Here is a 27449-nt window from a genome sequence, read left to right on the forward strand (position 1 = left end):
CCTCCTCTCTGACCACAGTCAATGAGATTTGCCATCCTATTGCTTTAGTAAGATGCTGAATCCTGCCATACCCTTGCCTAAAATGTGTCAAAGGCTGCCCTTCTGCTCTTTGCCCTGCCAGCCCCCTCACCCCTCATAAAAAAGTCCTTCATGGAAATTTGCATTAGTACAAGACTTTGAATCTTCAATATGTGAGCTGATGCAAAATCCACTGAGATTTGAGGATGCTGTTCAATCAGCTTTCAAGCATCATCTCTTTTGTTCTCACAAAACAAAGTTTTAAAGGATCTCGTTATTGGTACACTAAGGTTGATTAATGTATTTTTCTACTCAAAAAAATAGAAATGTATTTTTAAAAAATGATTTAATGGTGTGTGTGTCCATGCCAGGTATTATAAAAGTTTTGAACATGCTTGATAGAGAAAGTGAGTCTCAGTATTTTCTCTGGGTGAAAGCTATTGACCTGGACAATGATATTGAACCAGACCCCATCCGGCAGAGATCCAGCATTGCTATGGTCACAGTCTACATTCTGGTAAGTAAAGGGTTTGTTTGGGGAAGTTTGGAGCATTTGATTCTATATGTATCTGTTGTAAAGCAGTTACAATAATATATTGAGCATGGCTTATTTGTAAACTAGCAGAAACTAGCAGAAACTAGAATAAAGAGATTATTGACTGAGAATAGTGGATTCTACCAGGGATAGCAAAGACCTTCAGATGATGTTCAACTAACTCCCACCACCTCCCCACCCCTACGCAGCCAGCAGGCTTGTGATGGTCATGATCCAGCAACCCTGGATCATAGCTGTCAAGTGTCCCTTATTTGAAGGGACAGTCCCTTATTCCAGCGCCATGCCCCGCTGCTGTCCCTTATTGATGGATGTCCCTTAAATGTCCCTTAAATGATGTCCCTTAAATTTCAAAGGAAGCAGCTCCTCTCCCTCCCTCCCTGCCGGCCAGGGAGGAGGGAGGCTCCAACTGTGTTGCTTGGCTGTGTTGCTCACCCAATAAGAAGTCTAAGAACGACTGGGGGGTGGAGCTTGCATGCCTTGTGTGTGGCTAGTTAATGCAAGCGGAGGGGGGTTTTGAATGCTGGACGCCATTTTGTTGCACGTGCTGCTGCAAACTTTGCAGTGCAAAGCCAGGCCGGGGACCAATCTTAAGTTGAGGCTGCATAGGCCTTGTGGTGCATGTGATTTAGATTATATTCAATTGAACCTCTGGTTACAAAGTTGGTTGGACAGTGTTCTCGAAGCTACCAGCATGAGTTTGACCAGACTGCAGGAGGACAGGAAGACTGGAGTGCCTGGAACAGGTGAGGCTGCAGGTCCCTTATTTTGGCTGCTGGTCCCTTATTTTCAAGGCTGCTGGTCCCTTATTTTCAAATCTGTAAGTTGACAGCTATGCCCTGGATCCTGGGCTCCCTGAGAAAGAGAGACCTGGCCTCCACAGAGTATACTCTTTTCTTACACCCTCCGTTTCTCCATTTGAGAGACTCATCATCACCAGGTAAGAGAATCATTATTTACCAGGCTGCCCCCTATCAAACAAATTTCCAAAAGCTCCCTGAGGCCTCTCTGAAGCCTCCTTAGGTACTAGGACATTAAAGCTCTAACACTGCTACAGGTTATGTTAGTAGGTTAAGTGTCTAATGATTTTTCTTCTTTAATTTCTCTGCTGTGTCTTGCTTTATTGTGGGTTTTAAAATAGAGTTTAGGGAAAAAATAACATAAAAAGGAGAATTCCCTGGATGCTAAGATCGAGGTTTGTGGCAAGTAGTCTTTGGTGAGGGACCCCAGCAGAGATTTAAAATCACAAAATATGCAGCAGGGTAAAGTGCAGCAATACAGGCTGTTAGACCGTTAATATATACCCTTCCAAATTCCTTCCAAAGTTTCCCACTTCCCCTAGTGTAGAAAAATATCACGTTTGGTAGGTTAAAAATGGTTTACTTACAAATGCTTCAGAGGTCTGGTTCATCTGCTTCCCCGTATGTCAGTCTGAAAAGTTGCATCTGCGATAAAACTTAGTTGGTTACAAAATGTGGAAAGTTCCTAAATGATAGATATAGGGACACAAGTATGACTTGTGAGAGCCACACGGCTAGGTTTGAGCTGAAACCTCTTCCCATGCTGAGTTCACAGGGCCGTCTTACCCATAGGCGCTAGGGGAGCAGGGCACCCGGGCGCCGGGGTTTCAAGGGAACCAGGCCAAGAGTCCAGGGCCTGAGAGTTGAGTCCGGGGAAGAGCCCACCCATCGGTCGGAGTGCCATGGTGGGATCTTCTGCTGCGGGTGGCTCTGTGCCGCGAGTTCAGGGGTGACTGAGCCAGTGAGACGCTGAGGCAGCCGGCCGGCTCCTCCCTCCTGCGCGCCTGGGGCTGGGCAAGCTAGGGGGGGCGCTGGGCAGATCTTTGCACCCTGGCGCAGCATATGCTTAAGACAGCCCTGTGAGTTCATCAGGTAGACAGAGAGCAAAGGCTTGATGACCTAGTTCCAAGGTGATGGGAAGAAGACAGCTTACTCTATTAACCCCTTCATGCATCAATTAGATGTAAGCATGTTGGTTATATGGTGCTGGTTATCCCCCAGTTTTAATGATGATTGTTTTCAAATTGTGGGTTTTCTTATTTTATTATAAGCCATTCTGACAGCATTGCTGAAGGGCGACTTAAAAATATAGTAAATAAATAGCCTCTAGGAAACTCACAGTACGAGAGCAATGGCTACCCCTCTCTTAATTGGTTCTCAGCATCTCATACATAGAGATATATCACCTCTGGATGCAATGTTTCTGTTTAATTATTGTGACTGTTAGCCCTTAAAAGGCCTATCTTGCATGCCTGATGCCATTTCTCCCGATAACAGAAAACAGCAGCCATTTCTGCATGTCCCAAAGAAAGCTACTATTAAGAAAATGCATTACTGTACTTATGTTGAATCCAACACAGTGATGACATTGTAGCTCGAGTGAGCAATATGGCAGGGTATTTATTCTACAATGTTTATTTAACAGACAATAACCATGTCTCCTTTTGCATTATACAATATGGGAATTGGGGACTGGCAATTTATTGTGTCAAACTACATCAGTGACCCAGCAGAGGCTTTGGGGTGTGTGTGCTTTGTTCCTTTAACAGAAAGCAGCATTTTAGAGACAAGGAATATTCATTAGGGGAAATTATGGCATTGTTAAAGGATTTGCTTTTAAGCTCACACGATCAGTCTGCTTAAAGTCAGCTTTCGCCTTATTTGAAGTTAATGGCTCAATATAAATCAGTGACAGAGTAGGATATGGGGCCCAGCTCACACTAAACTGACAGTTGAAGTAGCCTTTTGCCTAAAAGTTATAACCAAGTATTATGCAGAGACACAAGCCACAAATTAGATTTAATTGATTACAGGACAAATTGAAGCAACACCCTGTACCAAATAACTTCAGCTCCTCTTTTCATTTATTTGCTTGTTCATTCTTCATTATATTCCTTAAGGATTATTATATGCAATTAGGTGAGAACAGAAAAATGAGTTGGACATTTAGAGTCACTGATTACATGCTGGGGAACACTCTTCCAGCAAAGAATCAGCAGACATTTTCGCTTGCGGATTTCAGGCATCTCTTAAAGGACTCAGCTACATTAGTAAAAAACACACACAGTGTTTTGAATGCATTATAATCATACAACACTAGATGGTGTCAGACAGCAAAAACATTTTCTATGTGATTGTCATAGCGATTTTTTCTTTTATTATAATGATTTAATTTCTGACTTATTTATAGCGTTTTTTTCCTGAGTGTAGATCCACCCAAAGACAGGCTTTTCAGCCATTTAATTCCTGATTAACCAGTCACTTTAATGATCCTCTTTATTTTTTTTAAAAAAACTTAAAATAGTGTTTTATATTTCATAGTGAACGTTGTCTTGATATTTTATAATGTGGCACAGAAATACATTTATATATCAATAATTCCCTACAATAAAATGGGATCCTTAATTATGCCACAGTGTGTTCCAGTGTCAATTTTCTACTCCAGTACTCATTCTCTTAGTCTTTAGTTTCAAGTAATAGATTCATTTTTCTTAAAACAAAGAGATGTTTCTTAGTGAACTTGATCCAAATACATCTTACATGACAGGAATTTCATATAAAGTGCATGACTTCATGTGGGTTGTAACAGCCCCCTGAGACAGTTATCTCTGCTGCATTTCATATGTACATTTAAGGGCTAAAACTGAGAACAGTAACTGATGCTAGCTGGGGTCACTGCAGTCACTTGAATGAAGCTTGAATTCTACCTTTTATAACAAAGATCTCTTCCCTCTCTCTTGCACACTTGTACTCACTGGCAGAAAAATATGCAGATGCACAAAGTCAAACCTCCTTCACCATCACGTTGTTCCCATCTTTAAAATCTGGACATCAAAAAAATTGTCAACAATTTCAAAGTCATAGTATTGCAATCAAATCCACTTATTCATACGTAAACCAGGCGCAATTTCAATGAAATCACTGACTATGAACAAACGTATGGTATGAGTTGTGGATCCATGCACTGAATCTTATTGCTGATTTTGATGTCTGTTGCATGGTTAGGATTGCCATATGTCTGGATTTTCCCGGACATTACCGGTATTTCTGAAAGGCTTCGCTTTGTCTTGGATCTTAGGCAAAAATCTGTTTACAACCTTGCGAACTCAGCAAACCATGGGAGTTTTGGGGTATAACGTTCCCACTGCTTTCATGGATCATGCCGTGTTGCAAAATTTGGGGTGGTATTCCATCAGACAGTTCTTTCCCACCTGGGGGAACAGAAAAACACATGCACATAAAGGCTGGCAACATGTCAAATGAGGTCTGCTGATGTGCCATCCTATGCCCACTGGTGTGAATAAAAGCATGGCATGGCAGTATATTGATCAAAAAGATACAATGCAATAATGCAAGAGATAATGCAATGCAAAAAGAACATTAGAAACCCAAAAGGAAGCTCTAGCCTTATATAGAGAGCATGTGTTGCTCTCCTTAATAGAGAGCATGTGTTGAGGTGGGGTCTAGCAGGCCACCCCACTGCTGCTTGGCAGATCTGTTTGGATGGCCACAGGCTGTGATGGGGTACTTGTGTTTCTGGGGAGATTTTGATGTTACCAATTTGTGGGTTGGGCTCAAAGGTTTTAAATATTGGGCACACAGCTTTGGGCTTTCTCTTTTGCTGCGTGCACCGGATCACCTGCCCACCCTCCCTGAACTGGGGATTTTGCACTTGACCTTGCTATGCCTGTCATGGGGTCACCTGCTTTTGGGGCAGGGGCCTGGTAGGAATTTTGTCCATTTGGCTGATTGGCTGGAGCCATTTGGTTTTTGCCTACTGCGTAGCAAATCATCACAACTTGTAAGGTGGCGGTTAGGCATTGGTTAAAAAATTGGCTGGTGGAGGGGTAAGTGCCTACCCCTCCAATGCTGGTGTTGCAAGGGAATTCCATTAAAGGAATCCGGGGGCTTGCCATGCTTTCGTCTAAGTCCCTGGCATTGGGCTTGAGCTGCGCAAGCCTCTGGGAGCATGCGGGGAGAGGTGAGGGTCTGGTGCCCAGCTTTATTTCCCCCCAATATTGTTTTCCCTGACTGGCTTCCACTGGAATCCGGAAGTCAGTTCTGTCCCTGGACAGGAGGACAGATAGTCGGAACCAATGCCTAAGCAACCACTCACAGTTATGTATTTAAATAAAGTTGTGGCCCAAATTATGCCAAAAAAACCTTAAACAAAAATTATGTGTGATGTTTGAGTTATTGGGGTGGCCTCAACACGCAACCAGGAAAACTAACCCAATAGTCCCTATATCTGAATGCACCCTCAGCTGAATGCCACCAGAAATTTCTTTTCTTTTCTTTCTTATAATAGGTTGAAGTATATAGTCTTGTTTAGGAGGCCAACTTAGTATTAGGGCACATAAAGTCCAGCCCAATAGTTCTTCCAAATGTTAGAGGCTCCAACCTCAGCCATGTTTTCCTAATGCTGTTGTGTTTTCCTTGAGCCTATCGAGTTTATAGTTAATCAGTGAAGGAGTAATCCTAACAGCACTGGTGGGGTCACACAATGGTTTTTGCAGGTTACCCACAAACACTGTTTATTGCCTGATGTATTCCTAGTGAGACTTTGAATCTGACTCACCCGTCGTTCCTCATGCTGACTCAGGGTCTCTGTGGGATTGATGTTCTTAGCGCCTCAGGCACAGGTTGGACGTATTTGTGGGGTCGAATGGCTGGGGGAAGAAAATCTCCAGGCATAGATCCGTTTGTTATGTTCTAGCAGAAGCCGTTAAGTATGAAACAGACCACATCAATGGGATTCTTAGTGCAATGGGTAATGTCCATGGCCCTAATAAGGTTTCTTATATTCACTTATCATTATGTGGCCATTGGAGATTATGTTTTAATATTTTCAGATACCCAAACATGGCTTTAAATAACAAAGCCCTGCTAGTAAAAATCCAAAACATGCACACTCCTAATCTGTCTCTGCAATGACTCACCCTTGTAAATGTGGCTTTCTTTCAGATTTTAGAAGGCTGATGATTATTGCATTTTTTTCCTGCCCAGAGTAAACCTACCTCATGCCCAAATAGGGATGGGAGAGAATTTTGATTTTGTTTGCATTTTAATGAGTAATTGGCACACCTCTCAAACCAATATGGAAACTGAAACATGATAATCCTTCGAAATTCGCAGTTCTCCATATTTTGTGATGCAGTTCTCCAATCCATATGTACAAAAATGTGTATATTAGGGGAAAGTGTGAATAAAATGCACACATTAGTGAAAATAGCATACAAAATCTTAGGGGAAATTGCTTGTGGCAACTGGCATACAGCTGCACACTGCCTCCAATACTGGAGCCATGATGGCTTGTAGTCATTGATAGCCTTATCAAGTTAAGAGAGACCTCTCAGAAAAAGCTACAGTAGCTATCATTTATCTTTGTATTTCCATTAATTGTAACCACATGTATCACACAACCCTCAAAGAACAATTAAAATGATGCTTAAAGTGTTGTTCTGCTTAAAGATAAGGTGCAGGCCACATAAATTATTTAATTATCTGTGTAAACAGATGCCATTAATCAACACAAAGGCATTTATAGGTTGGAAACCGTGTAATTATAGAAGAAATCCAGGAACTCTCATGTTTGGGATTACGTCATGATAACAACACCTTTGCCTTCTTCACTAAACGTAGTTAAATGCAATAGGAAGAGGAATTGTTTTCTAAAAAGAAAAATGCAGATTAGATTTTAAGAAGGAAAACAATAATCTTTGAGAAGAAAAATGATATCATCCTGCTCACTTGCACAATGAAGATGCCTCTCAGATGCAAAAATCTTATCTTGATCTTTCTCTGTAGATCAGCCTTCAAAGCATGTCCAATTTATAGAATTGTATTCTATAAATAGTCTGAGACTCCTGGACTGCAGTGGAGTTGCTAGAAGTTAAGCCAATTTAGATCTGCACAGAGATAGCCAAATGTGAGCTTCCTGATTGTTACTGCGGACACCTTTTGGGAATTGCGCCTGTAATGTAGATGGAGGAATGAGAGTTACCTATGGTGAGGGTGCCCTTGGCTTTATCCAGTGCTTTTTTCCTTAAAAAATGCTCAGGTGTACTCTTATTTTGACTCAAGAAAAACCATCATTTTATAGTTCAAATCGGGGAAAATAAGTACAGTAAATGGACAAAAGTACAAAGATTCACAAAAGGTTTAGGGGTATGTGTACCCCTGCACCCCCCCCCCAGAAAAAGCACTGGCTATATCGACCACTGGATATTATTCTCCGGTGATGTCAACATATATGGCAATGCTATAGCTCTGTAATGCTGCTGCAGATGTTTCAGCGTTGCAAATGAATGCTCTGAAACACTTCTAGTAAAGTCAATCGGCAAATAACTACTTTCACTCAAGTAATCATGATTACATTATAGAACAGCAGAAAAGAGTTAAATATAAGCTATCTAGATTGGAGACAATGTACCTTTCGTGGTGCAGCCTCATTCTCATTGTGTCATGTCCCATGTGACCTCTGAGTGACCTCTGAGAACTGAGTGATGCAGAGGGACACATCTCACGTTTTTTGGACACGGGGGTGATAATGAGTTCCTTAAACTCGAGGGCTGCGTTGTGGAATCTAGAAGTCCCAAATTGTCTCCATATGGATCACCAACAGTGGTTCCCATCACTTTGCAAACCGCTATTGACTATGGAGAATTATGATTTCCCACTACAGCAGAAGTACAGTTGAGAACACCTGGAGAGCGGTGTTGGTGGTTCCTGCTGTGGTGGGTCTCCTTGCCATGTCCTCTTGTTCACACTTTCTCCCAGCCAGCTCTCCAAAGCCTCTTGCCAACTTCCACCTTCCGCAACAAACATGTGATTCCTAAAACTTTCCAAAAACCCCACTTCCTAAATCATCCGCTTTTGTTCCTGAAATGAAGGCTTGAAATTGCAAACACAATACAAACTATTAGGCTCCTCCACAATTAATTTCCATTTGGGCAACACCGCTTTTCCAAGAAGATGCAGACATAAGTGAATATGAAAATACAAATAACGGCAATGTAGATAAAGGCAGTAATAGAAGCAACATTTCAGGTGGAGCCTTCCAGTGTGGGCATTTAGCAATAGTGCTTTGATGTAAATTTAGCTCCAAGCTAATGACACTGCAAAAAGTCTTATATCGTATCGTGGGAGGCTTGAAAATCAGAGAGTATTATTAAAATGCTTTGAGTGGGAGCAAAGACCTTCTGAGACTCTGGCCTTCCTTATAGAAGCTATGTAAATGGATATCAGACTTCTTTTGATGAATGGAGGCTTAGCAATAAAACTTCTATCAACAAAACATGAATGAAATGATCAGGTACAAATGTGTGGGTTTAAAATTATGCTTCCAGTTTGTAATTCAGGCACCAAGGCTCAAATTAACTATAAATACAAGTTAGAGGCCTGTCAGGAATTGCAGGGAGAGCCCTAAGCAATTGGGAAATCTCCATCCTCCTGTATCGTGTAATGGAGCAAGACGGAGTGGAACAGAGGACAGAAAGATACATATTTACTTTTCCATCCCTGTGCTAAACCCTTGAATTATGCTTATTATCATTAAAAAAATCTTTAATCAACTTGCATAAAGCCAATAAAAATTCAACAACCTCATCTGAGCAGTGTACAAAACATGAAAAAGGTCCAGGAAACCTTGGTAAACATATGATTTAAGCAAGTGTTTTAAACAGGAGCCACATTTTCCATGATGCTGAGAGCAGGTGATAACCTAAGCAAAGGAGACCAGCTCATATCCTCATCCCTGCTTTTCAGTCTGTTCTTAAGGCTGCAGGTCTTGACGCATGTTAGTGACATTATCAGCTCATGTCAGGGGGTAGCAATCCTCCAAACATATTGGATCTCTTTTAGATCTGGGTGATTTCATTATGTCCGTTCTGAAATGGAAGCCCAGAGGGCCCAGGCCCCAATTCTGCTACCATGTTCTGGATTTGGGGCCTTTTCTCTAGGGCACTACATGATGAAGAGGTCGCTAAAGCCCTGCCCTTTTGTGTGTCATACATTCAGTTCTGTGTCTTGTTCACTAATAAACCATGTTTGCTGCAGCTAATAGGGCTTCATGGTTCACCTGCTTTTCTATGAGCTGTGTCAATCCACTTAATAAATATGGATTGGTGGTATCTTATTTTGTACCCAAGAAAATAACTCTCGGGGGAAGTGTACAGAAGCTTTACATACCTTATCAAATAATTTAATGGAGCATTTAGTAAGATAAACAGTCTGGGCCATTTCTCTTTGTAATGTAATGTTGAGCAAAGCCTGTCTGATTGATTGATTTTCCTTTAATTGAGAGCAGACAATAAAAGAAGCCATGTTTTCTTCATGCTGATTGATAAGATTTGCAGCTGAGCCCTGAGTGGCGGCATAAAATGCTATATCCATAAAGCATTGCATGGTTTTTCCGTCAGAAAACAGAGCCAGTGTTGTGTTGGCTGTCTCACTTTAGAAGAGTAAAGCAAGAAATTCCATAGGCAACTGGTAAACTTGCACTTCTCAAAGCTGTGTGTACTTTCTCCATGCTAGCAGAGGATCACTGGTCCTCTTTTTCCCTTTCTTCTCATTTTAAATAGCAAAACAGTCATCACTGGGGACCCCATGTGGGATAGAAACTATTTGCATGTTCAGACCCAGAAACTTCCTCCCAAATAAATTTACACTTGACTCAAATTTTGGTTTTGGTTTTTGGCAGAATTTACGCCACAACTTTATTGATTACAGAAAGTGACTGGTTGCATAGGCTCTGGTTCAACTAGCTCCCTGCCATTCAGGTAGCGCTGACCCAGGGTTCCAGCATAGGTCAGCCAAGGATGAACACCTGGGTAGCGGAAAGCCAGGAACAGGCTAACTCTGCCACCCAAATGTCCCTCTGGACTCAGGCACAGGCACAACCCCCTCTCAGGGGTTGACCAAACCATCGAGTCCCTGGATTCCTTTAACAGAATACCCTTCACATAGGGATGGCAAGAGTGTTCTCCCATCCCTATCACCTGAACCAGAGCCTTACAATCCGCAACCTTACAAGTTGTGACGATTTGCTACGTGGCAGGCGAAACCCAAATGGCAGCAGCCAATCAGCCAAGTGGGGAAAATTCCTGCCATGCCCCTGTCCCAATGACAGATGACACACGACGGAATAGCAAGGTCAAGCACAAAGACCTAAAAGTAGGGAGAGGTGGGCGGGTGTTCCTAATGCACGCACCAAAAGAGGAAGCTCTGGGTCACATGCATGGGTATAAATAGGTCCCTCAAACCATTTGGACTGTGTCCCGTTGGCCAGATTGCACCCAGCTTCAAGGGACCTACCAATCGGGTGTTGTGGCTGACCAATAGTACCCACCCACAACACAGGGTGTCGGTTTTCCAGGGCTCACCGCACTACGTGCCCTCTTTAAGGGAGGGCTCAATATAACATTTAAATGAATAAATTTGGATATAGCAATGGGGGGGGAACAATGCAAGGAAACTAGTGATTAACGCCACGCCCCCCCCCCCCACAGAAACAGTCAGGGACTGTTAAGAGTCTATTCATCACTAATTCTTCAGCTGCTGTTCAACAGGTGTAGTGCCTGAGTTTGCTATCCTCCTTCCTTTTGTGTCATGCCTTTTAGAGGGCAGGGACTGTGAGAGCCATTTGTGTCCGAAGACCAGGGTCAAAATGCTTTAAATAAATAAAGATGCAGAACCTCCACTTCAATCCCACTTGCAGCTAATTACAAAAAAGCAATGCCTCAGCAGCACTTAAAGGCACATAGCATAGACCATAAACCTCTGTGCCCATCTTCTCTTGCTACTGCTGATGTCCTGCAGTAGCATTCAGGTCTAACCACACTTGCATGGCAATATATCTCTTAAAAGCTTGATACGCTGTTTCTTTGTTGCAAAGCTGTGTGGCGAGGGGGTGACTGGGACTTCTCCACAGCTTCCCCACTCCAAATTGCCTTCTGCTTGTGCTGCTTTGCAGGCCACCATGTTTTTATTACACGCCTGGCTTACAGTATACCTAGGACCTTGGAAAGGAGAGTCACATGGTTTTTTGAGAGAAGGCTTTCAACAACAGAGGTTGCTCTGAGGTGTGACAAGGGAACTTCAAATCGGCTTTCCAATAGATTTTTGATGTAGTAATGCATGTTCAGTTTGAATAATTGTGTGTTTATTGACTCTGTAAACCTGTTGCCCAAGACACAAACTTTTATTCTTTGTGCATATGTACATTACAACTTTCTGAAGAAGGCTAGGAATAATCTGAATAATCAGAAAAGTGCTTCTGCCACCACCAGGCTTAATGTGTCAGTGTCTGCAGAAACTGACTTGTGAAGTTGCTGTGTAATGATTGTAGGAAAATGCTGGGAGCTTGCGGCTCTTTCTGCTAGAATGTTCTTGTTCCTAACTTTTTGTCAGAGGGTTTTCAAGCGACCTGCTATTTTCTTCTTTTGCAGAATGTGAACGATGAACCTCCGATCTGTAGGCCACCCTATTATAGCAAACCTATATACTCTACTATTAAAACACCCATCTTGCAGTTAAATTGCTCAGACAAAGATTCTTCCCCTCATCAGCTCAGCTACACTATTGTGGGAGGTAAGACTATATATAGCTTAGTTTTTGTAATGACCATTCATTAGTTTTCATTCTTTTTGTGTGAATAGAATTGGGGAAACACCTTCAAGTGCATTCCCCTTCAAATGTGAGCCATTTGGGAGCTGCCCAGAAATTAGGACCTAAAAAACACACACCTTATAACAATATTAGCCAGCCAGAGATTGTTCTGACCATAGAAATATGTCAACTCGGAGTAGGTCAGTTGCTAAAGAGCACACACCAAGAGTGTTTTGTTGAAATCAAGGATAGGGAACCCTCTAGATGGTCCTGGACTACAAGTCCCATCATCCCAAACTGTTGGTCATGCTGGGTGGGGCTGAAGGGCCTCAGCCTCCGCACATCTGGCCTTAAATCATAGAATCATAAGTTGGAAAGGTCCCTGAGGTCCTGCACTGCAGGAATATGCAGCCATCCCATATGGGGAATCGAACCTGCAACCTTGGCATTATCAGTACCATGTTCTAACCAACTAATCTATATATGAATATACACCTTCTGTGCTTTGAGGGAGACACCTCTGTTCTCTGAACAGTGGCCTGGCGTTGGGAGGGGAACCCGCTCTAAGCTGCAATCTCTTTTGCTTCCTTCGTTTCTTTAAGGGAAGAAAAGCTGCTGTTCTCTTGTAGCAGTGCCTAAGAGGCTTTTTGCATCATCCCATCACAATTCAGACATTTATTAAGAGATGCCATATTCACCTGAAGTGCAAGATTCTGAAAGCTGGAGAGCTAGATATGAATTGTAATAGGATGCCATTTTTATTTTTATGGTACTTCAAACGCCATTCTTTCTAGGCAATACCCATTCTCGGTTCAAACTTGAGAGATTAGGCTCTGGCTTACCTTCTTTGATGACGACACAGAACTTCCAGTATGATGTGTTTCAAGGAATTCAGGATCCCACCACATTTCAGCTGCTGATAGAAGTGGCTGATGAACTGCATGGCAGTTTAGCTCACCGCTTGTCCACAACAGCGACTGTAATATTGCATGTGGTTCCCTGGAGAACAACCAGGCCTTCAACCACCACAAAAACAACCACAACTGCCGTAAGTTTCCAAGCATGCTTCTTTTTTTCAGGACGTCAAGAGACATCTGAGGGTGTTGATAGAGGAGAGCACAGTTCAAAATGTTTCTGGTATCTCTGTGACTTACAGAGAGGGGGAAGGGATGGGGTGGCAGCCAGGTCATTGTGGTGCAAATGCGCAGGAGAGAGAGAACTGGACTGGCTCTGCTGGTGTGTTTATACTGTGTCAGCATCGTCACAGCCTTGGAACACCCGCCGGATAGCTACTGCTTAAATGGTTCCCCCAAAATCTTCTGCCTCAGGTAGAGTGCCTCACTATTTGCTCTGAATGAATAAAACATAGCAATAAAACAACAATATGATATACAAAGACTAGAAATAAAAAGTCAATTATATAAAATACATTTTAGGGTTTTGAATCAGTAGTCAAATGGTGGATCTTATTCTGATTGCCCCAGCTAAAAACCTTGCAATCTTTGCTGTCACCTGCTCATCTTGATCTGCCAAGAGAAGGGACACTGTGGCAGTGGCTGGGCGACCCAGAATGGACAATAAAAGAGGGGTGATAATCTCATTCCTCAAGTCTTTATAAAGAGGGCAAGCCAGAAGGGCATGCGCCACTGATTCGGGACTGCCATCTCCACAGAGACATAAGCGTTTTTCGTGTGAAATCTGTTGGAATCATCCTTGAGTACAACTGAAGGCAGTACATTCAATCTTACAAGAGAAAAAGTGCGCCTATGTTTTAGAATTGCTAGGTTATGCAGATAAGGTGCCAGAGAGTCAAAATGGGAGGGTGGAAAATAGCCATGCCATGGGCAAAATTTCCTTATTGTGGCCAAGTTGTTCTGACGCTCAATATCATTTAGGGGCTGACAAATCAGGCTGTTTGCTTTACTAAAACCCAGAGTGAGTAGCTGTTGTGGTGATAAACCACAAGTGAAGTTTTTGATAGACAATTTTAGTCCAGGCGCTCTTGTGACAATCTTGCTACCCTATTTGCTCTATTTCTGATGTTCGGGCTGTGAGTGCCATTCCCTGTATAGCCAAAAGAGCATCATCTATGCTCACGAATGAGGCACTGGTAAGCTTGAGGGAGGTTTAGAGCTAATACATGCTAGGGGTAGCATGGGCGATATGGGCTTGCTTTCTGTTTGTTTTTTGAAGTTTAGAAGACATTTACCCCTTTTACAAAGGGGAAATGGGTCCAGTACATAACATCCTGAGATGAGAACACACAGAGCCGTCCGCAGCCTTCTCTGTTTCTCAGAGTTCATTCCTCAATCCAGGACACCTTCTCTTCCCCCTCCTCTCTCTCTCTGGATTAGCAATTGCTGAGGACCAGCAAGAGAATGCGCTTTCCCTCATGCTCTGTTGCTTTTAAGATTCCCAATGGCATTTTGGTGGTCACTGTTACAGGTAAAGTGTTGGGCAGTTGGAGACATTTTATAGGTTTACAATAGGTTTACAATGATTATTATTATCAAAATAGGAAGATCAGCCCTGGATCAGTTTCTCAAAGATTCATTACTCAGGTAAAATTCCTGTTAAATTAACTGTCAATATGCTAATTTCTTCTATACCATTAAGTTATCCCCACCCATGGTTTTCTCTCCCAATATCATGCCACACACAAAATTTCCCTAGTTTATCACCCAAACACAAGTGCAGCTACTGTAACAGATGGAATAAAACAAAATGAACAAGACTCTCCACTGAATTTATATCTTGTTTAGCTTTTTCTTTATTCCTCTGTGTCACTAAAGTAGATGTTCATGATTAAATAATGATATAAGGTTATTTTTAAAAGTTTTCAGTAGTATTTTTTGAAAATTCAAAACACTACTTTAACGATAATCTGGATTGTGACTCCTCTATTGCTAAGAGGTTTCATTTGCTTTTGAAATTTGCACAACTCTGTTATATATATGCTCAATAACACAATGGAAGTTTTGCTCTTTTGGTGGAAACCAACCTATTTTTATTAAAGGCAAGTAAATCTACTTTGAAGTTTTCAAGTTAAAAACTAGTGCAGATTTTTTTTTGAAAAATAAATATTATTAAGGCCTGCTTACGTTACAGAAAGGACCTGATTCTCTGCTCCATGCTGTGTGTCTCTTCCTCAGTCCTTTTCTGGCTCATCCGGCATCTGGGGCCAGGATGGAAATGTCAGCACTGTGGGTGTGAAGGCACACAGTGCCTGTGTTTTGTAATGGGAGAGAATTGTCAGCTTCCATGAACGGTGGCTGCCCATCATAAAACTACCCAACATGCAATGCCCAAGCTGCAGTTTTATGTTAGACAGCATTGCGCATGTGAGAGCTGATGAGCTGCTCTCATTCAACAATGGTGAGACCACGTGCTTTGCCCCACTCCAGTTTGGTGGGAAGAAGAGGTGGTGTGGTCTGTGTGTGGTATGGTGTGCATGGCAGGGCTGGTCTGCTGGGTCTTCTGCCAGTTGTGGCCATGATAGGGGGGGGACCTTCCTCATGGGACCTACTGGTTTTCTGTTGGGGGATATCCCCCCCAAATGGTTATGGGCTTGCTGTAGCAATCCCATGTCGATTATGATGGTCAATCCCTTGTGTGTTATTCCCAGCATCTGGTCTGATAGCTAAGCTCTATTGCTTGGTGTGAGGCCCCCCTCAGAATCTTCTATTTCGCATCTTTTCCCTGGGGCAGAAAGCCACGTTCATGGATACGCATATCCTGTGCCTATACATATAAATAATGTAAGTCTAAAACGAGATAGCCAGCTGAATCATTAAGATGTTAAGCCAGGAAATCAAATTAACTGGCCACACTCATAGGGAACTTTTACATCCGAGTCCACTGGCAAAACAGACACAGCAGATGTTAACTGTCTAAATCCTTTAGTTTCATCATATGGTGACATAATGTTGAGATAAGTATCGGACACTCATGCAAACTGTATTCAGATCCTTTGTTTGTTCAGTGCCTTGACCAATAGCAGCCAGTTTACTTCAATAGCCCCAAAATATCTGTATCGTAGGCTGGTGACAGCCTGTTTTATCACACAGGACGATCTGCACATGCTCATCTGTCTGGTATCTCTGGGGAAGGGGAGTCAATGAAGAAGGGAAAGGCTGATATCTTTAATGAACTGTATCTTAAAATATACTTAAAAAATGAAAGGGAAGTGGTACTTCACTGGCTTGAATTTCGAAGCATGTCCCAGGTCCATGCCGTCTTCATCTGAAATAATGATTAGTATGGGGGCGCGCCCCTCAACAAAGCCATGTTGTCGTGCTAAAGAGGCTGAACAGTGAATCTCATATGTGGTGGAGGGGGCAGTTGAGACAGAGTCCAACCAGAGGGAGGGGCTGGTTACTATGAAGATGAGAGAGAGAATGTTCAGGAGGAAGAGAGGGTGGTCAAAAGAGAACCAGGGCTTTTTTAGAGCTGGAACTCTTTGGAACTCAGTTCCTCTCAGGTGGGCGCCATTGCCATCCTAAGAGAGAATGAGGGAGGCGTTCGTCACGGGTTCCAGCTCCTCTTTTTCTAGAAAGACACAGTTGGAGAGAGACCCGAGTGACTCACAGCAGACACAGTGAAACAGCCTCTTAGGTTTGCTGCAGTTTTCTGGCAGGGATCCTCAGAAGTAGTCTCTCTTCAAAGAGAGCTGAGAAGATTAATGGTGGCGGGTGGGAACTGACATAAGGATGTGGAGCTAGCCAGATCTTCTCTAGAATTATCTTGCTCACCTAACCCTGCTCTGGAGATAATTGGGAACAGTAGCAGAGTGACAAATTCAGAAGTGCAGGGTCACAGCCAGGCCCCCTCATAACCCCCCCCCTTCTAAGATTATACAATAATCTTACATTTAAGCAATATTAATAATTAGGGTTGCCTTGCAACCATCAGTGCCGATCTGATCTCCTATTTTCTGTGTGCACACATGTGCAAATGATTTGGACAGCGCCAGTGTCTTCTTTCAGGGTCACTCATGTTGTGCTTTCCTTGAAGTTCCTTTGTAGCAGAACTTGCACACCATTCTCTTGAAACGAAATCATGTTGTGTTTTTGGTGCTTAAGGGCATCCAGGGCAAATCCTCTTTGGTGCTTTTCTTCAGAGTGACCCCAGGAGCCCAGGCTCAGTGGCTGATTCACCTCCTTTTACTCTGATTAGCTGATCCTAGAGCTGCAGTACAGGAGATGAGTATACTTCTTCCCAGAGGCTTAAAACTCCCCATTCATGCTGATGGGGCAGCTCTAGGATGCTGTAGACAGGGACTCAGCTGAGACCCTGTTGCAGAAATAGTGGCAGAACTTGGACCCTCTGTGACCCCAGGCTGATACACATCTAGATCCAAGGCACACTGTTTGCTGCTTGAGGGAAGGCGAGAGGGCTCCATATCTCACGACTCAGCCAAGAGCAGGGCATGAAGCCCTCAGTATTGCCCATATATACTTAGTCCAGATGGTCTTCATGCAAAATAATTATTTATAAAAATATATAAGTCGCACGTTCATAAAAATACTTATATAACATAATTTTACAATAATTAAGTAGACCCAATGTCTATTTAATGTCTACACAATGTGTAGAATTTGCCACAATCTCGACTTAACAGCCAGGAACACATTTTTCAGGGGGCTCACCAGTTGCTGGTGTTTTCTGGGAATGCTTTTTTTTGTATTTAATGTTATATAATTAGTGCATTTTCTCTCTCTTCTAAAATCTGAAATTAATGTCTTCTATTTTCTGTTAGCTAGGTTTTTTCTTTTCTTTTCTGGTACTAAGAATGCTGCACCGCCCACAAATTTAAAAGAAAAATAAAACACCCACGACAATATTCTGCTTTTATTTTGCAACTTCTCAAGAGTATTTGGAAACTTAAGTTTTCACTTATTTCCCCTCCAATAAGTGTTTCATGTTCTACAATACAGAATTGTTCTTTTAACATAGGAACACTGCCACCTACTGGACAAAATATAGGTCTGTCATTAGTACAAATTAATCTAATTTCTAAGCCTTTTCCAAACTTCCTTTTTAATGTGAGTTTAGGATGGAGGAAGACAGGATGTGGGGAAACTGTGGTTAGGATTTCCCACATTAAAAAAAACCCTAACAGCAAATGTTTGAGTGTTAACATGATGTGGGAAGTGAAGGTAACAGGGCATGTGGGATTTGGTTAAATGTGAATGAAAAGTAGATTCTCAAAAAGGAGAAGGGGGTTATGAACAGAATAAAATTATGTCCTAGTATATAAGATGAGGAATGGGCTAAGATAACGAAAACTTGGGACATAATAATTAGAAAAACATAATTTGTAAGCATGGTTTGAAGAAGCGTTTGAATTTGCTGAATCAGATTGGAATAAAGAGGAACACAAAAAAGGGAGATGTGAGGAGGTCAGGACAGAGGGATAAGGAATTTTGTAACTTTTTAAAGTGGATTTTTCTTTTTTCTATTTTTCTTTTTTTGTTATATATTTTTGTTTTCTGATTTTTCTGTGGGTTTTAATTAATGGAAGGATCTATGTGAAATGATGAATTTTTTGTTTTGTAAAACTTTAATAAACATTTATTTTTTAAAAAAAACCCTAACAGCAAGTGAGGGGGTGTAAAATTGGAAAAAGAGGGTATAATCCGGGGGGGACGGGACTTTTTCAAGCTGAGGGCCATATTTCAATCTGGCCTGACTGCACTGGCAAACGATTATGTTTCAGGCCCAATTCAAAGCACTGATTTTGACCTATAAAGCTTTGAATACCTCAAGGACCATCTCTCTCCCCATATGAACCTATTCAGACCCGGAGATCATCTTCTGAGGGTGGCAACATGAGAGAGGGCCTTTCCTGCAGTGGCTCCCTGTTTGTGGAATGCACTGCCCAAGTTTCTCTGGTTACGTTTCTCTGTAACCGGACCTTTGTCGGATTAACATTCTGCGGCCTTTTAAATGTGTTTGTGGGAGGAGGGTTATTTGTTTGTTCAGTTCTTGTTTTATTGTGCATTTTGTGTTTTTGTGTTTTTGTTTTTTATATTGTGAACCACCCAGAAATCTTTGGCCCTTTCCCGCCATTACCATGTAGATCAGAGATGGGGAACCTGTGACCTCCACAGATTTTGTTAGACTCAGTCCTCCATTTGGGAGTTGGAATCTAGCCATAGTTTCAGGGACACAGGTTCCCCACCCATACTACAAGTTTTTCATAGTTTTCAGCATTATGGAGACTGAGGGTGGTGGGATTCAGCAGTGTGCTAATACAGGCATAGGCAAACTTGGCCCTCCAGCTGTTTTGGGACTACAACTCCCATCATTCCTAGCTAACAGGACCATTGGTCAGGGATGATGGGAATTGTAGTCCCAAAACATCTGGAGGGCTGAGTTTGCCTATGCTTGTGCTAATACAATCATTCCATTAGCACATTCATCTGCTTTGCTAGCTAGAGGTCATGCAATGGCTTCCACTAGCACACCGGGCTAATTGAATCTGAGATTTCTTTAGAGCATTTTTGCTTATGAAAAAGCTTTAAAAGCATGTCACATGCCTTTTATTCAGGGTGTTCTATGAACCACGATGCTTCACTTCTGGACCCAATCATATTCACGTTTAATTGGAATTAACTTTGAATTTGAATTTTCTTTTCCAGATTATATTGCATTTTGAAAAATCTAATGGATATCCATTTCTGTTTTGCAAATGACTATTGTTGTTGGTTTATTTCTAGGCTACCACCTCAGTGCTGATTCAGACTTTATATTACTGGCATCCCGAAAACTGGTTTCCTGTTGTCCTAACTATAGCAGGAGCCCTCCTAGTGATGTGCTTGTATATGGCAGTGTGGGGTTGCTTCAAAGAGTAAGGACTCCTTCAGTTTGGGGGACAGCTCAGAGGAGACAATGAATATGAAAATGTACACCTAGACTAGTCTGTTGATAGATATTCCACCCACTGCAATAGAAGTTTCCCATTTCCCCCCATGTCTCATGAGACACCAGTCCTGAGACTTAGAGGAGTTTTTAAAGTGGTTTGCTATTCATCAAGAGGGAATTGTGTTTGATACAAATAAGCACCACATTTAATATACTACAGCAACACAAATGTATGTATCAAGAATTCTGTAGGTGGCAGGTAACATGGATGTTCCTGCATGCCCTTGTTCAGATCTCTTAGGAGCTAAGGAAGCAGGCTTCTGGTCTGTGGAAGGGAATCTTGTGGGATGCAGTCAGAGCAGTCAAGTACAACATTCCTAGCGTGAACATGTTTACACATGGGGAGGAGCAGGTAAATTTCCTGTTTCCTTCTGGGCTGGGACAGACTTCCTCTGCGTGTGACTGGAGGTGGGTGTGGCCTCACCTGTGCAGGTAATGAAGAAAGCACAGGGCAGGGCAGCCATCTCTCTCTCTTTCACCACATGCGTCAAAGAAACAACATCTACTAAGCCAAAGATGCCCTCTTGGCTTCCAGCCAAGAGAGGACAAAGGAACTGCCTTCTTAAGAGATAGATTCCAAGTGTATGTTACTTCATTAAACTAAGTCTGCCTTCTGGGATCTGATTGTGAATAGAATGTGAGTAAACTCTTTTTTATACTTTTGTAAAAGACTGTGTCGTCTTTTACAATGTGGGAATAAGGGGAAAATACCAGAACAGTTATTATAGAGGCTTTAGCGAGCCTGAGCAAACGCATCCGTTGCAAAGCTTAAAATTAAGGGGAATGTTACTCGGCTGAAATTGTGGAACTTGTTAACAATAGTTGGATAAGGATATAATCAGACAATATATCCTCTCCTGCATCCCTGAACATTCCCACAAATCTCAGCAGCTATGGAATAGAGTGAATCTCCCTCCGTTCCTGCGGAGAGTGAAGCCCATAGGTAGAGAAGAAGGTCTGGCCTCACAAACCTTCCCATTGTGGAAATGTCTCCTAACCTTACTACTCCACTGATGAGAGTGACCCAAAAGGGGGTGCAGATTGCAGGATCTGGATCCAAAGCCCTCATCTTTCCCCCATATATCCCTGGGATTGGGGAGGGGGCTGAATGCGCAACCTGCGCCTGGAGTGCATATTTCTGCTGCTGCTGCCTCCTGCACACCATTTTCCCTGGCCAGGACAAGACGGCTAGGAGAGGAGGTTCTTCTGCCCACAATCTCCCTTGCCCCAACCTCAAAAGATTACGGACAATACATTTTGTGCCAGCCCTTTCCAATAAACTTCCACCTCTCCATGTGTTGCTCCCCAATACACACCCCGTGATTCTAATGTAGATAGCATTTTTACCCTCAACAGTGTTCCCAAATGTGGAAGATTCTTTCCACAGTGCTGTATCGACCAAAACCAACCTCCAGTCCTGAACGCTGAAAAACATGCCAGTTCTCCAGGGTAAGGGTCCTTTTCTGTCTCGTGTGCATTGTGTCTCATTGGGCTACTTTAGCACAAATTGTGTAGCCACTTTAGGAATATTGCCAGAAAATATAAATGACACTCATTTCTTCCATGTGGTTTGGAGTCACAGAGAGTTGTCAGAAACCTCCAAGATTTTCATTTATCTCTTGCAGCATATGTTTTAAGAGGCATGAATTCAAGGCTGCTTTGTACCTCTTTATGTTGGTTGTCTGTGTATTCTTGCCACCTCACGAAATGTTCCTTTCATATCTCCAATTTTCTTGAACAGATCTCTGGTTTTTCCCATTCTATTGTTTTCCTCTATTTCTTTGCATTGCTTGTTGAAGAAGGCCCTCTTGTCTCTCCTTGCTATTCTTTGGAAATCTGCATTCAATTTCCTGTATCTTTCACTATCTCCCTTGCATTTTGCTTGCCTTCTCTTCCCTGCTGTTTGTAAGGCCTCCTGGTAGAACACCTAAGGTAAAGGTAAAGGGACCCCTGACCATTAGGTCAAGTTGTGACTGACTCTGGGGTTGCGGTGCTCATCTCGCTTTATTGGCTGAGGGAGCTGGCGCACAGCTTCCGGGTCATGTGGCAAGGATTAATAAGCTGCTTCTGGTGAACCAGAGCAGCACACGGAAACGCTGTTTACCTTCCCGCCAGAGCGGTACCTACTTGCACTTTGACGTGCTTTCGAACTGCTAGGTTGGCAGGAGCAGGGACCAAGCTCACCCCATCGCAGGGATTCGAACCACGACCTTCTGATCGGCAAGTCCTAGGCTCTGTGGTTTAACCCACAGCGCCAACCACATCCCTGGTAGAACACCTACAGGGACAATATTCCTGTGAAGGGATTTCTGATGTTACAGGCAGTACTGCATCCACAATCATGAGTTCTTCTGAGCCTTATGACAATAGATTATTATTGTTTTAGAACACAGAAGATGATGGCATCCACTCAGATATGAATATTATCATCTAAGATTCTGTGAAACTTGTGCCATAACTCTCCACATTCTGGAATAATGCCAAATGATGGTGCATAAATGGCAGCACAGATGCTGCACTCAGGAGTGACAGGCAGAGAGAGGGGATGCTACACATCTGGCCTCCTGTCAGCAGCAGAAGAGGAGGGAGGGGGAGGTGGCCAGGAGACCAGTGCTATGCTGGTGGCCTGGTGAGGCCAATACTCACTTTGCTCATACACTTTGAAAGATCCCAGTGGATCCCACTTGTGCAAGACAGGGATTTAGGAGGTATTTCAAAGAGAGTCACAAAGGAGCAGCATCTGGCACCGCACAGGAGCAGATCTGCTTCTTAGCAGCTGGCCTGATCCTCCTTCGCAAGTCGCTCCCCTGCACACCCTGCGGGAAACACTTGTCTAATGCTGCTTTTCCTGTTTCTCTCTACCAGCAAAATGAATCCAACTGTGAATCTACTGCAATCAGATGCGACATTCAGAAAACTGTCTGTGAGCTCCGAAGTAAGTGGAGTTGCACTTGCTATTTGCAAGTGGAAACACCCCTGCTCATTGTGCTGCCAATCAAAATCCCATGTGGGTGTGGGAAGAAGTTTTAGGCTGCACGTTTTGTCTGCCAGCCATGAACGTAGCTGCGTTTCAAGAGAGAGAACCTCTCTCACCCCTTTTTCATTGGACTGGGCAAGGACCTTTCTTTCTTTCTTTACATTTATTTCCCATCCTCCTTCTAAGGAGCTTGAGTCAGTGTATATGGTCTGCCCCCATTTTATCCTCACAACAGCCCTGTGAAGTAGGTCATGCTGGCAGATAGCAACTGGTCACCCAGTGTGCTGCATGACTGACTGGGAATCTGAACCAGGGTCTCTGCCACCCTGGCCTGATACTCTAAGCCAGAGATTGGGGGTCTCAGAGGCCAAATGTGGCCCTCCAGGCAATTCTGTCTGGCTCTTCAGACTCTCCTCAAGCAACACGCCCTCCTGAAGCCCTTTGCCAGCCTTGCATTGCACCCCCCTTCTGTTCCTTTGCCTGGCTGGAATGTGCCCTTGAACTCTGGCAATGCTTCCTGCTTGTCTGGGCAAAGGGTAGAAAGGGATGTCTGAGTGTAGAGAAAGGTCTGGTTTTTTTCAAGGTCCCGGAGAGAGTTCTGGCAGTTTTGAAGTCTCTTGTTCAGCTGGGATAGCTCAGTCAGTAGAGAAGGAGACTCTTCATCTCAGGATTGTGGGTTCAAGCCCCCTGTTGGGCAAAAGATTCATGCAATGGACTAGTTGACCCTCGTGGTTCCTTCCAACTCTACCATTCTATGAGTCTATGAGCATTCACATTTATTGCCCTGCCCACTTTTGCCTCTTGTCCCACCCACCACTGGCATCCGCCCCCCCCCAAGGATGCCCAGAAGGGGCTCTGGCCCTCAAAATAAAAAAGGGTTCCCACCCCTGTTCTAACCACTGTGCCGCACTGGCTGAGGTGTGCCTATATCTGTGGAAAAGATTGTGAAGGTATAGTGGTCAGAACAGGGGTTTAGTTTGTGCTAGAAACCAGCCTTTTAGTCTTGCAGCTCCAGCCCTCTGGAGTCAATTACCAGCTGAAGTTAGACAGGTAGCTAGGATTTTGATGTTTAAGTCACTACCTAAAATGCTTTTGTTTAAGAAAGCTTTCCCTGAAGTGTGAATCAGTCATTTTATGGAATATTAATTGTACACCTGTAGGAATTGTTTCATTGTTTTTAGAATGTCATATAAATGCTTTTAGTGCTTTTAGAATTTGTTTAGAAAATAATAATTCTATTGTTGTAGACTGCTTTCATGGCCCCAAGCTGCAAAGCAGCATATAAATCTATAAAATAAACAAAAATACCTTCTGTTAGTTCAAGACAATGGTGACCAGAAGCATTGAGAGTACAGGTGTGCTAATGACAGTGATTTATGTTGCCTTTCAGCCCTCTATCATTTATGACGGTTGTGCAATGGATCCAGGTAAATATCAATATGGGTTTTAAAGTACACTTGCAAGTTTACTTTTGTTGAATCTCACAGAATATGCACCTTGAGATCAATTTGGCTTAAGCTCTCAAAGGTCGCATGAGGGAAACTATCAAGTGTGCCTATTGGTGTGTTTGCACCATGCCGTCCCTCCCCTAGTAAGCAACACTGACCCACATGCCAGAGGCTAGCATGGCAGCTCTGCCCCCCCCCCAGCAAGCCTCTTCTGGATCTGTCCCTCCCTATGGTGGTGGTACTGATGGCAATGATCTCCTGTGTTAATATATTGTCTTTCCTCCCAAAAGAGCCCTGGCAGGTTGACAACCTGTTAAATTCAGCGACTCTCCAAAAAACCCTGATTAAAATATTTAAAACTATATATCTAAAAGCAAAGTAGTAAAACCCAGCAGGCAGAAATCCTCAGTTTTTCAACTTCAAAAACATATTGATCCCCAAAGCCCAAAGGAAGAAATGCATCTTCAGCTGGTGCCCACAAAATATCTGCCTAATTATGGAGGTGATGACGGAGAGTCTACAACGTTGACTCTACAAAGTTGAACACTAAAATTCTGACACATCAGTTTTTCCCTAGGAGAGAATTCAGATTTCCTCACTCACCTATTCCTTCACAAAAGTGCACATTATTGGCAATTTTAAAGAAACAAACTAACCAATTGTTTTAAGGCTGCTTCAGGGGTTCCTGAACTACTGATTCCAACACCAGGGGTTTTGTTTCCTGGTATCTGTAAACTGGGGATGCAGGTGATGCTGTGGGTTAAACCACAGAGCCTAGGACTTGCCGATCAGAAGGTCGGCGGTTCGAATCCCCGCAACGGGGTGAGCTCCCGTTGCTTGGTCCCTGCTCCTGCTAACCTAGCAGTTCGAAAGCATGTCAAAGCGCAAGTAGAGAAATAGGTACTACTCCAGCGGGAAGGTGAACAGTGTTTCTGTGCGCTGCTCTGGTTCGCCAGAAGCGGCTTAGTCATGCTGGCCACATGACCCGGAAGCTGTACGCCGGCTCCCTCGGCCAATAAAGCGAGATGAGCGCCGCAACCCCAGAGTCGTCCGTGACTTAACCCCAGAGTTGGTCACGACTGGACCTAATGGTCAGGGGCCCCTTTACCTTTATCTGTAAATCGAATCAGCTTCATGTTGGTTAAGTAATATTGTTAACTTGGCATTTTGGGAAACTCTGAACACTTCCTTCCAATAAAGGTTTCGTTCCACTGTGTATTTTGGAATTCAGATTCTATGTACATTCATTTTGTTTAATAAATTTAACAGTTTCCCAAAGCAATCGGTCTATCAAGGTTCCAGCTCTTGTGATGGGAAGCACAAAACGGAATATTGATTGAGAGAAGCCATAAGAATGAGAGAAAACTGCTCAAATCCAAACAGTAGAGCTTTTAAGCCTGTCCACATGGTGTCGCTAGTGTACCATGAATCACCCAGTGTACAGACTGTTCCCGTTTTTTGAAGAGTTCTCACTGTTAAAAAGGTTCTTCTAAAGCCTGGCCAGCATTTGCATCCGTGAAGGTTCTTACGCAGTTGTTCTCCTCCTGCCCCTGGACCTACAATGAACAAGTCTGCTCCATCTTCTGTGTGATGGTCCTTATGTCTCTCTTTGATCTCTTCTTCTCCAGGCTAATCATGCCCATCTTTTTCCAACACTTCTCATACGATTTGGGCTGCATCCATGCACAGCAGATTATTCAATTTCCATGACTTTCCCCTAATTGTTAAATTCTGCATTCATGCAATGTAGAAGCCACTTCTGGAACTATAGTGGAATATGTTGCATGTTTGGTGCTCTTTTTCATCTTATTTCCTTCCAGAAAAGAAAAATGTTTGGAAATAATATGGAAATAAGTGCTAACCTTGTGCTAGATTCCACGATAATTCCACTATATTCAGCTATAGTCCCTGTCTACAAGGTTGTAACAGTTCCAAAGAATGGGGAAGGAAGATCCTTCTAACAGCAAGAGATGTTTGGCAGTGGAACAGACTCCCTTGGAAGCTGCTGGACTCTCCTTCCCTGGAGGTTTTTAAGCATAGGTTGGATGGCCATTTGTCATGGACTCTCAGCATGTCTTCCAACTTTCCAATTCTATAATTCTGCGAAAAGGAAAGTGCATTCTGAATCACAGGTGATGCAGTACAGTCATAACTTGGATCTCAAATGCCTTGGCTCCTGAACAAATCGGCTCCCAAATGATCAAAACCCAGAAGTGACTGTTTCGATTCACAAACTATTTTTGGAAGCTGAACATCTGACGGGGCTGCTGCAGCTTCCAGTTGGCTGCAGGAGTTTCCTGCAGCCAATCAGAAGCCACACTTTGGTTTCCAAACGCTTTGGAAGTCGAACGGACTTCCGGAACAGAGTCCGTTTGACTTCCACGGTATGACTGTATGGGAAAACTGCTTTGCTTTGCAATAGTGTTATAAAGGTTACAAGAAGATAATGTATAGGACATACTTGGAACACTTGGATGTGCTGAAAAAGTGCTATTTACTTTTTCAACGGGTAAAAATAATACTAAGACCAAGCCATTTTTCCCTTCTCTAGCAACAGGACTGCAGTACCTCTTTAACAGTAAAACGGGTGAAGTGCAGTGGCTAAACCAGGAGACCTCTACTATGTAACGGTTACTTCCTGCTAATACCAACACTTTTCACATCTCTTCTGTCTGACAGCCCCATATGTATGGACAAAATGGCTTTCAAACAATTCACCTGGAAGTGGGAAGTTATTGATCAAACTATCTGACCATCTAATAGTCAATAATGAAGTCATGGAATTTGGGCATTGAAAGTAATGTTCTCATTTTGAATGTTTCCATAGAATTATTTACCTGGCTTATGTGGTTGTTATACTTGTGCTTTGTTGCCAAATACAAATTCATTTATTTCCTTGA

General features: G+C 42.9%; 1 protein-coding gene across 1 annotated transcript; it reads left to right on the top strand.

The window, feature by feature from the left end:
* The first annotated feature begins 395 nt into the window (after positions 1 to 395).
* LOC128422566 (cadherin-related family member 4-like) lies at positions 396 to 27449 on the top strand. The gene is made up of 8 exons (XM_053406701.1): positions 396 to 535; positions 12039 to 12180; positions 12993 to 13246; positions 19920 to 20050; positions 21481 to 21573; positions 22990 to 23059; positions 24492 to 24528; positions 27101 to 27449. Exons 1-8 carry the CDS (start codon positions 410 to 412, stop codon positions 27175 to 27177), a joined length of 930 nt encoding a protein of 309 aa, XP_053262676.1. The 5' UTR covers positions 396 to 409; the 3' UTR covers positions 27178 to 27449.

Source organism: Podarcis raffonei, chromosome 10, assembly GCF_027172205.1.
Source record: "Podarcis raffonei isolate rPodRaf1 chromosome 10, rPodRaf1.pri, whole genome shotgun sequence".
Lineage (NCBI taxonomy): Eukaryota > Metazoa > Chordata > Lepidosauria > Squamata > Lacertidae > Podarcis > Podarcis raffonei.